The sequence below is a fragment of the Myiozetetes cayanensis genome, unplaced genomic scaffold (genome assembly GCF_022539395.1).
Source record: "Myiozetetes cayanensis isolate MyiCay16 unplaced genomic scaffold, myiCay2020 scf14, whole genome shotgun sequence".
In the NCBI taxonomy this organism is placed as follows: Eukaryota; Metazoa; Chordata; class Aves; order Passeriformes; family Tyrannidae; genus Myiozetetes; species Myiozetetes cayanensis.
The window spans coordinates 20,508,865-20,525,406 of NW_026087048.1; the positions used below are offsets into that span (position 1 = coordinate 20,508,865).

At 63.5% G+C, this 16,542-nt stretch overlaps 2 protein-coding genes across 7 annotated transcripts; both read right to left on the bottom strand.

The window, feature by feature from the left end:
* Nucleotides 1-22: 22 nt before the first annotated feature.
* MAN2A2 (mannosidase alpha class 2A member 2) lies at nucleotides 23-8,462 on the bottom strand. Of its 4 annotated transcripts, XM_050309364.1 has the most exons (24): nucleotides 8,397-8,462; nucleotides 7,913-8,067; nucleotides 7,475-7,729; nucleotides 7,224-7,368; nucleotides 6,950-7,121; nucleotides 6,247-6,374; nucleotides 5,948-6,121; nucleotides 5,464-5,650; nucleotides 5,206-5,383; nucleotides 4,862-5,064; nucleotides 4,444-4,626; nucleotides 4,143-4,257; nucleotides 3,903-3,970; nucleotides 3,563-3,728; nucleotides 3,076-3,312; nucleotides 2,867-2,989; nucleotides 2,662-2,776; nucleotides 2,446-2,579; nucleotides 2,190-2,331; nucleotides 1,838-1,971; nucleotides 1,481-1,558; nucleotides 1,009-1,203; nucleotides 810-920; nucleotides 23-660 (listed from the first exon to the last, which is right to left on the bottom strand). In XM_050309364.1, exons 2-24 carry the CDS (start codon nucleotides 8,042-8,044, stop codon nucleotides 508-510), a joined length of 3,528 nt encoding a protein of 1,175 aa, XP_050165321.1. In that variant the 5' UTR covers nucleotides 8,045-8,067; nucleotides 8,397-8,462; the 3' UTR covers nucleotides 23-507. The 4 variants fall into 4 exon arrangements, with proteins under 4 accessions (XP_050165321.1, XP_050165317.1, XP_050165318.1 ...); XM_050309360.1 differs by lacking the exon at nucleotides 1,481-1,558; XM_050309361.1 differs by lacking the exons at nucleotides 1,481-1,558; nucleotides 8,397-8,462 and adding an exon at nucleotides 8,165-8,269.
* A 482-nt stretch (nucleotides 8,463-8,944) lies between these two features.
* On the bottom strand, nucleotides 8,945-16,465 carry FES (FES proto-oncogene, tyrosine kinase). 3 transcript variants are annotated; one of them, XM_050309985.1, is made up of 19 exons: nucleotides 16,242-16,465; nucleotides 13,907-14,154; nucleotides 13,654-13,827; nucleotides 13,489-13,585; nucleotides 12,902-13,085; nucleotides 12,613-12,750; nucleotides 12,383-12,502; nucleotides 12,186-12,308; nucleotides 11,931-12,117; nucleotides 11,774-11,851; nucleotides 11,344-11,553; nucleotides 11,125-11,247; nucleotides 10,840-10,893; nucleotides 10,600-10,718; nucleotides 10,303-10,397; nucleotides 10,088-10,211; nucleotides 9,830-9,987; nucleotides 9,503-9,625; nucleotides 8,945-9,340 (listed from the first exon to the last, which is right to left on the bottom strand). In XM_050309985.1, the coding sequence occupies exons 2-19, from the start codon at nucleotides 14,126-14,128 to the stop codon at nucleotides 9,198-9,200; spliced, it is 2,472 nt and encodes an 823-aa protein (XP_050165942.1). In that variant the 5' UTR covers nucleotides 14,129-14,154; nucleotides 16,242-16,465; the 3' UTR covers nucleotides 8,945-9,197. The 3 variants fall into 3 exon arrangements, with proteins under 3 accessions (XP_050165942.1, XP_050165941.1, XP_050165940.1); XM_050309984.1 differs by lacking the exon at nucleotides 16,242-16,465 and adding an exon at nucleotides 14,898-14,986 and having other exon boundaries at nucleotides 11,344-11,499; XM_050309983.1 differs by lacking the exon at nucleotides 16,242-16,465 and adding an exon at nucleotides 14,898-14,986.
* Between the last annotated feature and the right edge of the window lie 77 nt (nucleotides 16,466-16,542).

The window sequence follows — 16,542 nt, forward strand, 5'->3', positions numbered from 1 at the left end:
ACAAACCACACACAGACTGGGGCCCTTGGAAACAGCCTCGTGTTTCCTACAAGCTCCAGGTGAGCTCAGTCTCTAGTCCACAGCACCTCTCCAGGCAACTGCCCAACACCACCAATCAGCCCCCATGCTGCCCTGCCAGGCCAGGGGAGCCCAGCATGGGCCCCTGCTCCAGCCACTTGGGTGGCCACACTCCTGGGCAGTCTGTGAACATGGCAGGGCAGCGATGCCCATCCCACCAGCAGCAGCAGAGCCTGGCCTGCTGCCCCTGCCAGCTGTGCTCAGCCCACCCGGCACCACTTTCAGCAGCTTCCGCCCAGCCCTGCCAGAGCAGTTCATTCCAAAATCTATCTGAGAATGCGGGACTAATAAATTAGAAGGCAGCAGACGCCTCTGCAAGTCTGATGCCTGCTGCCCACACCCACCACAGTGCTGCTGTCCCCACTCTCCTGCAGTGCTGGTGCTGCTCCTGCGCTGCCCAGCCACTCTGCTCCTCTCCCTCTCCACACACTACCCCAGGCGGATGCGGAACGTGGCAATTTCCATGGGGTCCAAGTAGATGTTGGTGCTGTTGGAAGCCGTGCCCAGCGGGTACATCAGCGTCAGTGAGGTGGGCTGCAGGGAGCCCAGCTCCAGCCCCTGGAACAGGCCTCCTAGGACCAGCTGGGGAGAGAGGAGGGAGAAGAGAGGAGGCCTATGTGCTGTCCCTGGTGCAGCACTGTGCCCAGGGCAGCCTGACATGTGGCATGCCAGCCGTGTCAAGGCCCAGCCTAGCCCTGACCCAGTGTGGGTGTGGGGCATCCTAGCTCTACCTTGCCCTGGCTGGTAGTGCAGTTGAAGCCCAGGTTCTTGGCCTCCAGGCTGCAGTCAAAGCCTTTGCGGTGCAGAATCAGCGCTGCCTCGGTGGAGGGTAGTGAGTCATCCTGGGGGAAGCCAGAGAGTGAGGCACAACACTGGGGACAGCGGGGCAAGAGCCCCCCAGAGTCCCGTCACCCCCAGGTTGTAGCTCACTTCTGCCTGCAACATCCGCAAGTTGAGGATGTGGAAGTCGCAGGGGAGGGTGGTGGCAAGGGGAACGAAGGAGCGCAGGGCTGGCAGGACCGGCTTCTCCAGCGCCACCGGCATGACCAGGGCCTCGGCATTCAGGTGCATGGAGGTGATGTGGCTCAGCAGGGAGGGGAAGCTGATGGGGCGTTCATCCTGCACCTGCCGAGGACCACATGGGTCAGCAGAGGCCTGGGGAGCCGTGGGGCCAGGCAGAGCCTGGGCAGGGCCCACAGAACCACTGTGCCAGCAGTGCCCTGAGACCAGGCGCCTGCAACCACAGGGTACCCAGAGCTGCCCCCACCCAGGTAGGACTCCCTTCCCCAGCACCCAAACAGGACCCCATCAGACTACAGACCTGCTATGGGCCTGGCTAGGCTAGTGGCTAGCAGCTAGTGCACGAGACAGGGAGAGATAGCGGGGCCAGGCCGGCCATTACCTCAGGGCTGCCAGTCCTGGTGCCAGGGAAGCCCAAGGCTTTAAACATGGAGACCAGTTTGGAAAAGAAGCCGGAGCTCTGAATGGGTGACATGGCGCAAGCATAGAGGGCAGTGAGGGGATGGGACAAGAACACTGTGATTACATGGGTAACGTGGCTCCACAGGGACAGATCCCACTGCACATCCCACCCTCCCCATGCCCCTCGCTCCAGGCCTATCCCTGCCCAGAGACAGCGCAATGGGACAGTAGGGGAGCAAATGCTGCATCCCATCACGCGTGGCTTTCTGCAGGTGCCTCCGCCCTGCTCCATCCCAAGGCAGGGCATTCCTATCCTGTGGCCTCACAGCCCAGGCACCTTGTTGGCAGTGGTGCGGCGCTCCAGAAGGAGCCGGAACCGGTTGCAGGTTCGCTTGTTGTCCTTCAGCCCCTGGCCCAAGCCCCGGTTGTCATCCTGCATGAGGCGCCGGTCCAGGATCACCTCCAGCTGGCCTGTGAAGAGTGGGTTCCCATGTCCCAGGCTTTACCAGGAGCCAGCCACCCCCATGGCACGGAGCTCTGAGAGACAGCAGGACCAGGGCACCCTGTGCCCAGCCTGCAGCACACTCCTCCCCTGCATCCCCTAGGGACGGGAGCCCCAGCTTCACAGCAGGCCTCCAAGGCACAGGCCTCCAAGGCACAGGCCTCCAAGGCACAGGCCTCCATCTCACCGCTGCTGAGACTGGAGACTCCCAGGGCCTGGGCTGTGAGCAGTGTCAAGCGGCTCTGCATGTCCTGGATGTAGGCCATGGCAGGCATGGGGTAGAAGTTGGCCTGCAGTGGCAGCTTCCGCTGGTACCTGCGGGGCTGGATCTGTCAAGGGACAGAGGTCAGTGGCCAGAAGTGGCTCCCACAGTGCCCAGTGCTGTGTGCCAAGGAACTGTCCTGCTGTGGGCAGGTGCTGTCCCTCCCCAGGCGGCCTCATACCTGGAAACCATTGAGGTCTGTGAAGAAGGTGTTGTCGCTCTCAATGTCAGTGCTGAAGCGCAGGGCCAGCTCCTTGTTGATGTGGTCACGGATGTCCACCAGGCAGGACACATCCAGGGACAAGCCCTCCACCCCTGCAGGTAGCCAGTGAGGGGCTGGGCCCCACAGGTAGCATCCCTGGGCCAGTGACACCCCAGCACCACCTCAGGATCTCACCTGGCACATTGTACAGCCGCACCGTGGTCTGAACGTGCTGGTAGTAGCTGGCAACCTCTGAGAAGAGGGGTCCCTCCGTCACCCGCACCACCGGGGGGTTCTTGGGGGCATAGGGCTGGGGAGAAGGAGTGCTGCACTGAGCCTGCTGCCTAAAGACAGTCCCGCAGGCACAGCTGCCAGCTGGCTCACAGGACAGAGCCTGTACCTTGGCTTCTCCATCAGGCAGGAAGAGATAGGCCCCGCTTTTGTCCTTGGAGGTCCTGGTGCCATAGACGAGGAACTCGCTGCTCACCCTGTGCCCCTGCTCCTCCCCAGCTCGGCGTAGGCTCTGTGGGTGCGGACCAGCACAGCCATGAATGCAGAAGGCAGCATGGTGACCCCCTCCCCTCCTCTACTCCAGAGCCCCACATTCACCTGCAGCAGGCCCGAGTGCCCTGAGAAGCAGGCCTGCAGGTGCTGGTTCTCCAGGCAGAAGTCATTGGCAGCAGCCGGGAAGACGTGCAGGGGCACAGCCTCAGGCTTGCGCACAGGCAGGTCCCGACCGTTCAGGTACAGGCGTGTGGAGGACCTCAGTGCGGCGTGGCCCTCCGAGGACCTGTGCAGCTGCAGCACACGCAGCCCCAGTGCGGGCAGGCGGGCCAGCACAGACACCTGCAGGCAGTGTGGGGACCTGAGCCAGCCCCCCATGCCTGGGGATGGGCTGGGAGTTGGTTGGGCAAAACCCCCACTTGGCACGTGCATGGGGGCCTGGCAGTCTGACAGCTGTGGGAGCTTGTGTTGTGGGGTAGGGACAGAGCAGGGCCAACAGAGTGTCCTGGCAGTGTACAGGGATGGGAGGTTGGCATACATGGGATGTGCAGGTTGAGGATGGGGCAGGCATTGGCACTGGGGCACCCCGTACCTGGTAGATGTCAGGAACCACTTCGGTGGCAGAGCTCCAGGTTGCGCTGAGCTGGAAGGGCAGGGGCTGGCCCTCCTCGGAGAGCACATGCACATGCGGGGAGTCCACCAGCACTGGCACCACACTCAGGCGCTCCTGCTCCAGAGGGTTGAACACCACCAGGAACCTGCAGGGGGTCACCCAGAGATGGCATCCCAGCCCCACCGCATACCAGATGCCCAATGCCCCACACTACCCCGCAGGTTCACTGCATCTACTCATGGCTTCACAGCATTCCAGGTACTCCCTCACTGCCTCTCCACAGCCCCACAAGTCCCCAGAGCAAGGCATAAGGCCCTACCGGGGTGAAGTGTCCAGTCTGACCACTGTCTTCTCTGGGAGGGAGTCCTGGCTGGGGCGTGTGTCATCCTGGGGAGAGGAGCAGTGAGAGTTGGGGTATGCCCACCCCCTGCCAGCTGGGCCCAGGAACACAGGCATAGGCTGGGGCCCTTTCTCCAGTCACCCCTGCATGGAGTTGTGCTACTGGAGGCATGGGGACAGCATAACGGTGTGCAGGGAGCCAGGGGCAGGCACTGCTCACCGTGCTGAGGAAGGGCGCAGCAGGGTCATGGTGATATGTGTCCTTGTCCCCCAGCACAAGGTAGTGCGCAGCATTGGTGATGACACGCTTGAGGTTGGTGAGGGAGTGGAGCAGCCTGGGGCACAGGCAGAGTGAGCCACCCAGGACCATTCGCCCATCTGTCCCAGCATCCCCCTAACACCTCCCACCTCTCCCCAGGAGAGGAGCCCCACAAGACCCCTACACCCAGCCGCACTCACAGCCCTGAGCCCACCAGCCCCTCCCTGACAGTCTCTGAGGGTGCCCCAGCCCCCACACACACCGGACTCCGTAGTCCACGGCTACAGCCTCCTTGGCAGTGCCAGTGATGGCGTCGTGGTGCTGGAAGAGGCCCAGGTTGCGTCGGGCGTTGCTCAGCAGGGCGTAGTCGGAGAGCGGGTACCTGCCATCGGCACTGGCACGGCGGGCATGGGCGAGTGCCAGGCTGTACAGGATCTCTGCCCCCCTGCACAGGGACAGGGTCACGAAGGGTCTCTGCCCCTGTGTCCCAGTGCTGCAGGAGCTGGCCTGGACATGCCAGTGGGGGCACACACTCCCCTGGGACCGGGCAAAGGTTTGGCACCGCTTGGGACACCCCAGCGCACTGGGGGCTGCCAGAGCTCCCAGATGCTGTCTAGTCATCCCTCACCCATGTCCCTGCATACCCCCCATGCCCCACAGCTCAGTCTGCTGCCCCTCACCTGAGGTGGGCCTCTAGCACCCGGTCCAGGCTCTTGTAGAACGGCCGGGAGGTGTAATATCCCGTCCAGTAGTGGTCCTCCCGGTCCGCATAGGAGAAGAAATCCCCAGTCAACACCGGGAACCCAGGCGGCCTCATCCCCGGCACAATGCCCACCTTCTTATACAGGGCATCAAAGTAGTCAGAGAGCGTCCCAAACTGCGCCTGCAGGACAGCACATGTGGCCCTGAGCTGGGGCTCCCACAGTGGGGGCTCCCATCACCCCTACCAGCACTACCCACCCTCTGACTGCATTCTGTGGTGGCCTCCTGGTGCCCCCAGCCCCACTGAGATCCTCGCACATACCTGGACGTGTAGGTCGGGCCGGGAGTTGAGGAAGTCAAAGATGCGCTGATAGTTGAGGAACTGGGCGTCCCACTCCTGCGGCTTGTCGTATCGGAAGTCATCTCCCAGGGGCACCAGGAGCACCTTGCTGCGGTACAGCTTGGATTTCTTGCGGTACTGGTCCAGTAGCAGTTGGGCTCTGCACGGGGGGGGTAGAGGCATGAGGCTGGCCCTGGAGAGGCCACTGGGACGGAAGCCATGTGCCCCTGCCGCACTCACCGCTCCGCCACGTTGGCATCGGTGATGGCACGGGGAGGCACCTTCCAGGGGCAGTTGATTCGGCCTCCAGGCAGGCGCTTGAAGTCAAACTGGCAGCAGATCTTGGGGTCTGGCCCACAGGTGTGGGGCACGTCGTAGCTGTAGAAGGGCATCATGTGGCAGAAGATGTCAGTGCTGCTGTCTGGATCTGTAGGACCAAGGACAGGTGAGCACCAGCAATGGCTCTCCCTTGCCTGTGCCCAAGCAGGGGGTCCCAAGGACGGCTGTCAGACAGAGCAGAGTTGGAGCCCAGAGGACACAGCAGCCTCCCTCAGCATGCTGGGCATAGAGGCAGAAAGGGAGTCACCCTGGGGCTGTCCCATGGGACAGAGCCATCGCCTCCTGGCGCTCAGCTCATCTGCACAGGAAAGTGGCTGGTAGCCATTCCCTGCTGCCACTTGCCCTATAGGGCCCCTTCTGCTGTCCCTTCCTGGCAGCCTCTCACCCCATGTCTGTCTCCACATAAACTCCAGGTTCTGGGTGGCAGCAAAGTGCTTCTTGATGGCATAGTGCACACGCTGGATGAGCATGGCTGTCAGGTTGGAGCGCTTCAGCAGGTAGGGCATGGTGGAGCTGTACCCAAATGGGTCCACGGCCCAGCCCGACCGCGGTGTCACACCTGGAGGCACAGAGACCTATCAGCCTGTGCTGAGCCAACACCACCTCCTGCGAGGAGGGTCCTGCCAGGGCCAGGGTGCCAGTCAGCATTGTGCCCCGCCTGTCCAGCACCCGCTCCTCTCTCACCAATGTTCTTCTCTAGCCACTGGTGCCCCTCGATCAGCTGGTCAATCATGGCGAAGTAGTGGGAATTGGCCTCGTCAGGCATCACCCAGCCACCCGTCACCATCTCCAGCTGCCCATTGCCCACCAGCCTGTGAGGGGGACATCCGAGATGTGACCAGAGTTCTGCGTGAGCCACATGTCCATGGCAGAGTCCCCCTGCCTTCAGCCACCTGAGGCCCACCCCCAGCCCCCACAGCCATGCTGACTCCACACAGAGACACATCCCTCCACAGCTCAGTGCCAGCCAAGGCCCCTGCCAGAGTGCATTCCTGCACAGGACAACACTCTCTGCTATGTCCTCCATCCCTAGCCCTCTTGGGGCAGGGGTCTGACAAGGGGGCCCTGTCCCACCACACAGTCCTGCTCTCCAGGTCTCCCACCACTCCAACGGTGTTCTGAGCCTTGCACTCAAGTTTCTCAGCCCAATGAGCACAGGAGAGACACAGGGTGAGACCTGCCGCCCCCAGGCCTTAGCCCTCACTGCAGAGACCCCAGTGCTGGCAGCAGCCAGCTCTCACCCCTCACTGCAGTGGCTCTGACATCTGGTGGCACTGGGAGGCTGTTGGCAGTGCCAGGACACCCCATGATGAGGAGTGCAGGGCCTTTTGCCACAGCACTGCAGTCAGGGCAGCCTTCCTGTCCCCAGGGCTCTTTCCTGCCCTACCTGCGCACTGCAGCCTGCTTCTGGGCACTGATGTTGTCCCACCACTTGGAAAAGAAGGAGATCTCGGACCAGATGAAGCGCCGGCGTGGGTCCTCCTGCATCTTCAGCACCATGCTGTTGAGGATGTGCTGTGTTTGGTCGTAGTAGTACTTGTCGAAGGTCTTGATCCAGCCTGGCAGCACAGATGTGGGTCACTGTGGGGGCCCAGCCCTTCCCTGCCAGAACCATGGAGCAGCAGGGGCTGGGCCAGCCCTTCCCCTCCCTTGCTGCTCACCTGGGTCGTTGTGCGAGTGCGGCACCACAAACACCTGCAGAGGTTCTGTGTCCCACTCGTTGGGCTCATAGGTGATGTCGAAGCCCTGCTTCCAGACACCACCATCCTGGTTGTCAAAGGGCAGCAGGGAGTACACGGCCAGCATCTGTGGGTGGGAGGCAGGGCTGAAAGACCCCTGAGACAGTTGAGCCAGGACCCCACAGATGCCCAGGTATGGACCCCTTGTGCTAGCAGAGCCACCAGCCCCTCACCTGCAGGTCTGGGCTCTGTCCCTTGCCCCCCAGGGCGAACTGGCAGTCTTGTGGGGACACGGAGAGGAAACTTGGGCGGCTCTCAGGGGGCAGCACCCAGGAGCCATTCAGGGGGTGATGGGGCAATGCTGGCTGCCCCTCTGCATGGGCCGTCAGCTCCAGCACCGAGTCCTTAATGTGGCTGATGATCTCATGGTTCTCCTCCAGAAGCTGCTCCAGCTGCTCGATGCGGTTCTGTAGCACTGAGATCTGGCTCTGGGGGGACAGAGGTCACGGTGAGGGCCAGGAGGTCACCTATAGCTGTGGGGAGCCAGCCTTGGCCCTGGCAGCCAAATGGTGGGAGGCCAGGGTTGGCTTCCCATGAATTTCCCTGGCTGAATGTCCTTGTTTGTCATCCCATAGCCCCTCTCACCCACCCCAAGCCCCCTCCAAACTCACCCTGGGGAAGTTGCCCCCACTCTGGTGTCGTGCAGGGTCGTGTTGTACCCGGTCCAGCATCAAGTAGAGGGAGAAGACAGCCACGCAGAAGATGGCAGCTCCACACACTGTCACCTGCTTCTTCAGCTTCATCACGAAGGGATGTAGGGACTCACCTGCGCCGGGAGACAGGGAGGGGAGCACAGGTCGGAAAGCGTAGCCCCTTACCGCGGCCTCCTGCCTTCTTCTCCAAGTGCCCTCCCCGCGTCCTACTTGGCTTAATCCGATGCCGAGTATTTATAGCTGCGGATGGGGCTGGGGAAGGGGCCGGGGCCGGGACAGGCCGCGCGGCCCCGCCGAGCCGAGCAGCGCCCGGAGCCACCGCGCTGCAGCCCCGCGGGGCCGGGCCGGGGCCGGGCCGGGGCCGGGCCGGGGCCGGGCCGGGGCGGGGCCGGGGAAGGCCAGGCCGGCGCCGGCGGCGACACCGCAGGCGCTCCGCTCTTACCCCCGGCGGCTCCGCGACCCGACCCGGCTCCTCACATCGCCGGCATGGGCCAGGCCAGGCCCCGCCCGCCGCTCCGCCCGCCCGGGCGCGGCCCCGGGGGAGGCGGGCCCTGAGCTCGGGGCCGGGCCGGCTGCTCCGGAACGCCGGGCTCGGCCCGGCCGGGGCGCACCCACAGCCCTGGCCACCCTCCCAGCCGCGAGGCCGAGTCGAGATCGGAGCCCCATCCCTGTACCCTGTCCCAGTGCCCTGTCCCATTCCACCACCCCACTGTGCCTTGTCCCAGTGACCCGTCCCAGTACTCCCCATCCCAGTGCCCTTGTCCCGCTGCCCCACCCTGATACTTCATTCTGGTGCCCTATCTCAGTGCACTCTGTCCTGGTGCCCCACCCTGGTACTTCATTCTGGTGCCTTATCCCCGTGCACCCTGTCCCAGCGTGCCCCCTCCTAGTGCATCATTACAGTGTCCCTTCCCAGTGCCCCATCCCAGTGCAGCACAGACCCATGTCCCCTCACAGACTCCAGATGCGCAGCTGCAGAGCTCCTGTGTTTATTGAGCAGGATGAAGCTGGGCAGGAGCTGTGTGTGCTGTGACCCCTGCCCAGGGCATGCGGGAGCCTCTGGAAAGGGAAAGGGGCACAGGCACCCACAGCTGCACCACAGCACGTGCTGCCCGGGCAGGGTTCTGCTGCGCCCCCAGGCACTGTGCCCCCAGGCACTGCCATGGGATGGATTCAGGGACACCATCACTGCCCAAGGGAGGGACACTGCTGCGGGATTGATCCAGGGCCCCTGGTGCCCCCGTCAACGGTGCCCCTTGCGGATGGCAATGAGTTCCTGGTGGATGGTGCTGAAGCTGGGTCGCTTGTGGGGGTCATACTCCCAGCAGCGCTGCATCAGCTGGTACACCTCCTCAGGGCACTGCTGGGGGGGGTCCAGCCGCACACCTGAGGTAACAGGGATGGGGACATAGCAGCCCGGACCACCAGTCCCTCACCTCACACAGCCCCATCTAGCCCTCCCATGGGCACAGCTCTACACTGCATCCACTGTGCTGGACCCACAGCTTGCAGTGGCCCTCAGGAGCCAGGCTTGGCTGTGTCCCCTACCCTGCTCCACTGCCTCCCGTGTCTGCTGGTTGCTGAGGTTGGCATAGGGGATGGCTCCCAGGCTGAAGGCTTCCCACAACAGGATCCCAAAGCTCCAGACATCGCTCTCTGAGCTGTATCGGCCTGGGGACATGGAGCAGGACAGATGGTGGCAGCTGGGGCGCCTCTGTCACCACTGACTGGTTGTGCCCGCACTCCTTAGGGCTGAGGTACTTTGGACCTCTGCCTTCCTCCCCAGGATCAGGGACATGGGAGTGGGACAGTGCTGGACTCCTGGCTCCCAGCTGAGCTATGAGGTGCCAGGCTGTGTCCAGCATCACCCCATACCGTAATTGAGTGCTTCAGGGGCTGTCCACTTGACAGGGATCTGCTTCATCCCCCCTGTGGAGGCATAGATGCCATCCTCCTCCTGCCGTGACATCCCAAAATCACTGATCTTCAGGGTGTTCCTCTCCGTCACCAGGCAGTTGCGAGCAGCCAGGTCCCTGGGGCGGCCCCGAGCCATCAGCTGTGCACCCGGCTGTTCCTGGGGCTCCAGGACAGTGAGGGTTCCAAGGGAGCTCTCCCTGCCTTTCCAGGGCCCACCTGTGGATGCAGTGCTTGCTCTCCAGGTACTCCATGCCAGCAGCAGCATTCTCCGTCATCCTGACCAGCTCCTTCAGCCGGAGGTGGGGCCCCTCGCTGCGCAGGAAGCTCAGGAAATCCCCCCCTGCACCCGGATTGTGGAGCTGGTGGGTGCCTGGGCACACCTGGCAATCTCGCCCATACGTACCTGGGGGCTGTGGGTCAGAGCCACTCACCCTGCACCAGCTCCATGACAATGTAAATGGGCTGTTTCTGTGTGCAGACACCGATGAGCCGCACGATGTTTGGGTGCCTGTACTGCTTGAGGATCCTGTGGGGACAAGGATGAGCACCGTAATTGTGTAGGAGCACAGCTGCCTTGGGCACAGGCCACCCAATATCAACTCCAGGGTGTTCTACCCAGCTGGCTCAGGGACGCAGTCCTCAGCACATCCCCTGATGCAGACCCAGTGGGGTTGAATAGCCCCAAGGATGGATGGACAGGACGAGACAAGCACAGTGGCCACACAGACCTGGCTTCCTGAAGGAACTTGGCCTTGAGCTCAGGTGGGAGGGTTTCCCGGCAGGATTTCACAGCCACAGCGGTGTTGTCGGCACGCAGGCGGCCACTGAACACCTCCCCAAAGTTACCCTGCCGAGACACAGGTGCACTGGCTCAGCTCACCGTGTGGCCCAAGGCAAGCCCTGTCCTTCTGCAGACCCCTGTGGGGATAGCTGGGCCGTCCCGTAGACCCCAGAGCACCTCGACTCACCCGGCCAATGCGCTCCCCCAGCAACACATCTTCGTGGTTGAGCACCCATTTGTCCTGCAGCAAGCAACACTGGTGAGCTGTCCCCCCAACCCACATCTCCCTGCAGCCCCCTCTCAGATAGCCCCAGAGGGGCTCCCCTGCCCTCAGGGTCCCCCAGGCCTTAGTCCCTCCATCTAGCTGGAGAAGCATGTCTGGGGCTCCCAGCCAAGCCCTGGGCAGGTGAAGGCATCAGGCAGGGCTGCCCCTGCTCGGGGGGCCAGTCCTTCTGCCCACTGCCTGTGTCACCTTGGGCACAGCCCTGGCCAGGACGATACCACTCTTGCGGGTGATGGGCTGCTGGCTCTGCAGGAGGTGCTGGATGAGCAGCGGGATGGTGGGGAAGCTGTCCCCCTCCAGTCGGAACATGTTCTGCAGGGAGGGATGCTGAGGTGTTGTGCCCAGCAGGGACCCCCGCCTGCTCAGGTGGGGTTGTCCTGGCCATCCCCCCTGCCCATGACCACTCACATCGGCAGCCTGGATGATGAAATGCCGGGGCTGCCCGTCCCACAGCACGCTGAGCACATACTCCTGCTTGCCCTGGCTCTCCCGCACCAGGAAGTCCCCACTGCAGGTCAGCAGCTCCTGCACCTCTGAGCGTGGGATGGCCCCGTGATACCAGACCTGCTGGCACAGTGGCTTCTGCACCTCCGGAATCAGGGGCACGGGGGGAGGCAGCTGGAAGGAAACAGGGTGAGCCCAGCCATGCCCATCCCTGAGTCGTACCAGAGGTGGGCAGCAGCAGTGCCTGGAAGCTGTGCCCAGGGCAGGTGGGACCAGAGTCTAGAAGGGCTGGAACAGGGAGGGGAGGGGGCTGTGAGGCCTGAAAGGAGAGGGGGTGGTACAGGAGGGCCAGCTGGGTGGAGAGCAGGGTTGCTGGAGGTGCCCAGAGACTCACCGAGTACTTGGGGCTGAAGATACCCGTGATGTGGTTCTTGAGGGTCTCCAGAGCACTGGCCCCACTTCGCTCCTGCTCCTGTGGGAAGTGTAAGCTGTGTGCCAGCTGGGGAGGACCCCACCCCTTCTGCTCCCAGGGCGTGGGAAGCAGGACTCACCGTGGAGGAGACAGACTGCCGGTCCTCCGGCACAGGCAGGGCAGGCAGGGGCTCCCTGGCCCCCAGCTCTGCCAGCTTCCCTGCCAACAGGTCCCGCTGTGCCTGCAGCTTGGCCTGGGCACAGAGGCAGACCTCGAGCTGCTGCTGTGCCTCGTGCAGCCCCTGCCGCCTGCTCAGCAAGTGCACCCTGGGGAGGGGACAGCATGGTCAGTACCTGCTGCCCCAGCCCCTCGCCCCCCCTCCACTGCACCTCACCGCTTCCCAGGGCTCCAGTCCTGCTCCTCATCGTGGATCTCTGCCTTCAGCTCCCACACCTGCTGCTCCTTGCTGCTCACAGCCTCTATGGCGGCCACCAGCTCTTCCTCGACTGACGTCAGGCTGCAAGAGACACACGCCAGCATGCTGAGCCCCTGCCCCTAACCTGTCCCTTGCCCGTGGCCAGCTCCACTTACCAGTGCTGGACGCTCTCAAGGGTCAGCTCGTTCAGCTGCAGTTCCCCTGGTGCCAGGCTCTCTGTCTCCTCCAGCAGGCTCTCATCAAAGGACACAGTTGGTGGCACCTCGGAGTCGTACCTGTGGGCACCCAGTATGGCTCTGCCTCCATCTGCCCTGTTCCAGCTGCCAGCAACTGTGGGTGGCAGGGCCGTGCCCAGCAGGGAGGCTGCAGCTGCACAGGGCCATACTGGTGGCTCTGGATGAAGCCGCTGTACTCGGTGGCAGGGTTAATGGCCTCGATGGCACTGGCAATCTCATGGTGAATGGCCAGAACATCCTCCTGTACCAGGCTGCTGATGCTGCAGTACTCCCCAAGGATCTCCTTTCTGCAAGAGCACTGCTGGTTCTAGGGGGCCATGGGGGTGCCCAGGGATTGGCAGTGGGGTGAAGGGCTGGCAGGGGGGTGCAGGATTGGGAGTGGGGCATGGGATGGGCAGTGGGCAACAAGACAAGCAGTGGGGTGAGCAGGACTCTTACAGGACGAGGACCATCTCCTGCTGCAGGCTGTAGAGGGATTGGTGCAGGCTGGGCAGCACTCGCTGGTAGTAGTGCTGGTGGTGCAGCGCAGCTGCCTGCACGGCCAGCACATATTGGTTGTGGAGGGCATAGAGCTTCCAGAGGCTGCGCACATACTTCTCCTTTGCTTTGTCCCGCTCTTTGTCTGTGAGGAGAGGCCGTGGAAAACACCAACCACCAGCACACCACCAGTCCCAGCACTGCAGCACATCACTGAGGGGCAAGAGCACCTGGCAAGGCTGGGGCAGGGGCCAGTGGGCTTTGGGCTGGTAGAGGGTCCCAGGGCAGGCAGGGCGACCAAGGCTAGGGCAGTCACACTGTGACACATGCTCCTGACACCACAGTGTGGTGTCCCAAAGCCTCCGGCCTTTTGCCCGTCTCCTTAGAGGCCGGGCTGGGGTCTCCCCATGCTGCCCACTCCAAGAGCCCTCACCCACTCCAGGCTGGGCCATGATTCCCATGGGGTGCAGGATGCTCCAGCCATCCTTGACCCACAAGGGGAGCCAGGAGGGGATGCAGTGGGATGGAGCTGGGGGCCAGGCTGGCACCTTTGCTGGCCTCCTGGTACTTGCGCTTGGCCTGGGCGCTGTCACGTGCCAGGCTTCGATACTGCGCCTTCAGCTTCTCCATCTCCTGCTGTGTCGTCTGGGGAGGGACATGGTCAGGGAGCAGGGCCAGGCCGTGCCCTCACTCCCCTGTTGGCCCCCGCATACCCGGGTGTACTCCTGGCTGAGCAGCTGCCACTGCTCACTGAAGGCCTTGCGCAGCTGCTGCTTGTCACGGATGAGCAGGCTCAGCTTGGCCAGCGGCCCTGCCACTAGCTCCTCTGCATGCTGCCGTAGGATCTGGCTCAGCGTCTCCGTCCGGCTCGCCAGCACCCACCAGGTCTGCAGGATGCCAGCGCATCAGGAACACCCTCCAGCACCACAACAGGTTCTGCGAGCACCTGCTCTGGAGCACCTCTACCTTCTCCATCTGGCCACCGTGGTCACCACGGAGCTGCCCAGTGCCTTCCTGCTTCTCCAGTTGGGAGAACATGTGGTGCAGCATCCCTGCGTACTCCCGGTCGCTCTTGGCACGCTGTGACATCCACTTCTTCATCAGCTCCAGGAGACGCAGCTCCCCGTCCTGCAGCCGCAGCAGCGCGCTGTGCCCCCGCGGGCACCACAGCTCTGGCCCGAAGCCCATGGCAACGCCGTCTGGGTGGGGGAAGGCTGTGGGGTGCCGGGCCAGCCTGAGTCATGGCTGCTGCCCCGCACTGCCCGCACCAGCGGCCAGGGCCCTTTGCGTCTCACACCCTCCCACCTCGTTGCCTGGCCTGTGTGGCAGAGCAGACCATCCATGCCCCCTACAATCAGCCTTGCAAAGTGCATTCAAAGCAGTGGGGTGAGTGCTCCAAGCCCTGTGGGAGCTGGAACCTGCAGGGACAGTGTCAGGGAGGAGGAAGTGTGGGATCACACACAGCAGCGTCACCTCTGCTGTGCATGGGGTTGCTCCCGAGGGTAGCACAGCTGTGCCCCCCACCCCAGTTGGGCACCAGTCCTTGTGCCTGTCCTGCCTGTTGGCACTGCCACCCCTGTGCCTGCAGTGTGGAAGCTCCCAGGGACCAGGGTACAACTGAGAAGCCAGCGGGAGCAGGACAGGGTGCTGAGCCCCAAAGGAAATTGCTGAGCCTGGATGTGCCCCAGCAGCTGAGACTCCAGCATGGCCACTGGGAGCCAATTCGGGCAGCTGGGAGCCAAACCAGTCCCAGCAGAGGTCCCGGGGTGTTCTGCCCCTTGGCAAGAGCACAGCAGGAGCAGGAGAGTGCTGGGGTACCTCCCTGTGCAGGGCAGGATGTGTCCTGGCACAGCCCTTGACTGTGCCAGGGGACAAGGGCAAGGCCTGAGAACCCCCCCACCCTACAAAGGTATCCCCTGTCCCTGCCAGCGCCCTGCTGGGGCACAAGCCCTCCAACCTGAGTCTGCTGTGAGGTCCCTGCTGTGGGACTGCTGCTGGCGTCCTGCTGGAGCCGGGGCTGCTGTGGTCTGGACCCCGTGCAGCTCCAGCTTCTGGGGAGGAACAGGAAACCCGCTGCTGACCATACAGCCCTTGCGAGATTTCCTGTGCTTCCTCCCCTCCCTGCCAGTCCCTGCACCCATGGCCAGCACTGGCTCATGGCTGTGCTGCAGCTGGGAAGCTCCCAGCCCTGATGCTCCTCCCAGCTGCTTCCCACCAGGTCCTGGCACCATCAGGGTCCGGTGCTGTGTACCCAGGGCTCTACTGCCACTGTGGAACCTCCACTCAGCCCTGATCTGTGGGGGTCCCACCCAATGAAGCCCGCTCAGCCATGCCTAGTCCTGTCTGACCCACAGCCTTGCTCCACGCCTCTGCATCCCCAAGAGGCTGCAGGACGTGGGGGTTCCCCAGGGCTCTGTGCAGTCCCACTGAAGGGTGACCACCCTGTCACCACCCCCAAGTCTGGCCCTTGTGACTGGGAAAGGCAGCAGGACAGAGCACCACCAGTGCCACTACCAAGTGCCACCACACGTCTCCATTGCTGGCACAACCCAGGTCAGCTCGACTCTGCTCAGCCTGGACACTGCATGGGTGTTTTGGGCTGAGCCCCCTCCTGCGCAGGACACTGCAAGACCGATTCTACTTTTAGAGGAAGTCAGAGAAAAAGCGTGTCAGGTGGGAGCTTTGCTGACTTGCCTTCCCACGGCTGAGCTATGTGGGGTGGTCATGCCCTGGAGCAGGTCCATGGCAAGGCACAGCACGTCCAGGGTCTGCCACGGTGATGCTTCTCCCATCCCCAGCATCCTCCGGGGCAGGACGGGTTCCCTCCCTGCCTGTGCCAGGCTGCACTCCCTTCCCTGGAAGCCCCAAATACTGCCTGCCCCCAGCCTGGTCTCGTGCGAAGAGGAAGAGGAGGGTGAGCGTGCTGCAGTCCCTGCACGCCACGGGGAACTCGCTCCTGACCACAGGAAGCCGCTGTGGGCACAGCAAGGCCGAGAGGCTCCTCAGAAAGGAGCTGCCTCTGCGATCAAGTGCTGTCCCGACAGGCCCTCCTGCGAGGCACAGGACCCTGCAGGGAGCTTGGGGAGGCTGAGGCGGGCTGTCTGCAGCTTGGCCACGGCACGAGCGGGTCCCAGGTCCAGCCTGGCCATCCCTACCCCAGGGGCACTGTGCTCCAGTTGCAGGCTGCCGAAGGACATGGGGGCTGTAGCTGATCCCTGGGCTGCAGGGGACTCAGCCAACACGCTGTGGGAAGGGGTGGAAGGTACCCAGGCTTTTGAGCCACCACCCCTCCTCCACTCACCACAGTCAGTTCCCGAATTAGCTGCCCGTGCTGCAGGTCCTCATAAAAAGCTGCTTCTCCTTGCTCAGGTGAGAAACGGTCCCTGCCACATCATCTGCCACGCATCAGTTCTTGCCCACAGCCAGGGAAGGGCAGCCCCTGGCTCAGGGGTGGTGGGGGAGAGAAGGGCAGGGGAGTTCTGCAGGCAGAGCCCAAGGCCCCTCTCCTGCAGCTGCAGTGCAAATCCAGGTGCCCCTGGGGCCCGTGGTCCCCGTGGCCAGGCTGCCACGCTGGTCAGGGCACCTGCAGCGCACAGAGAACA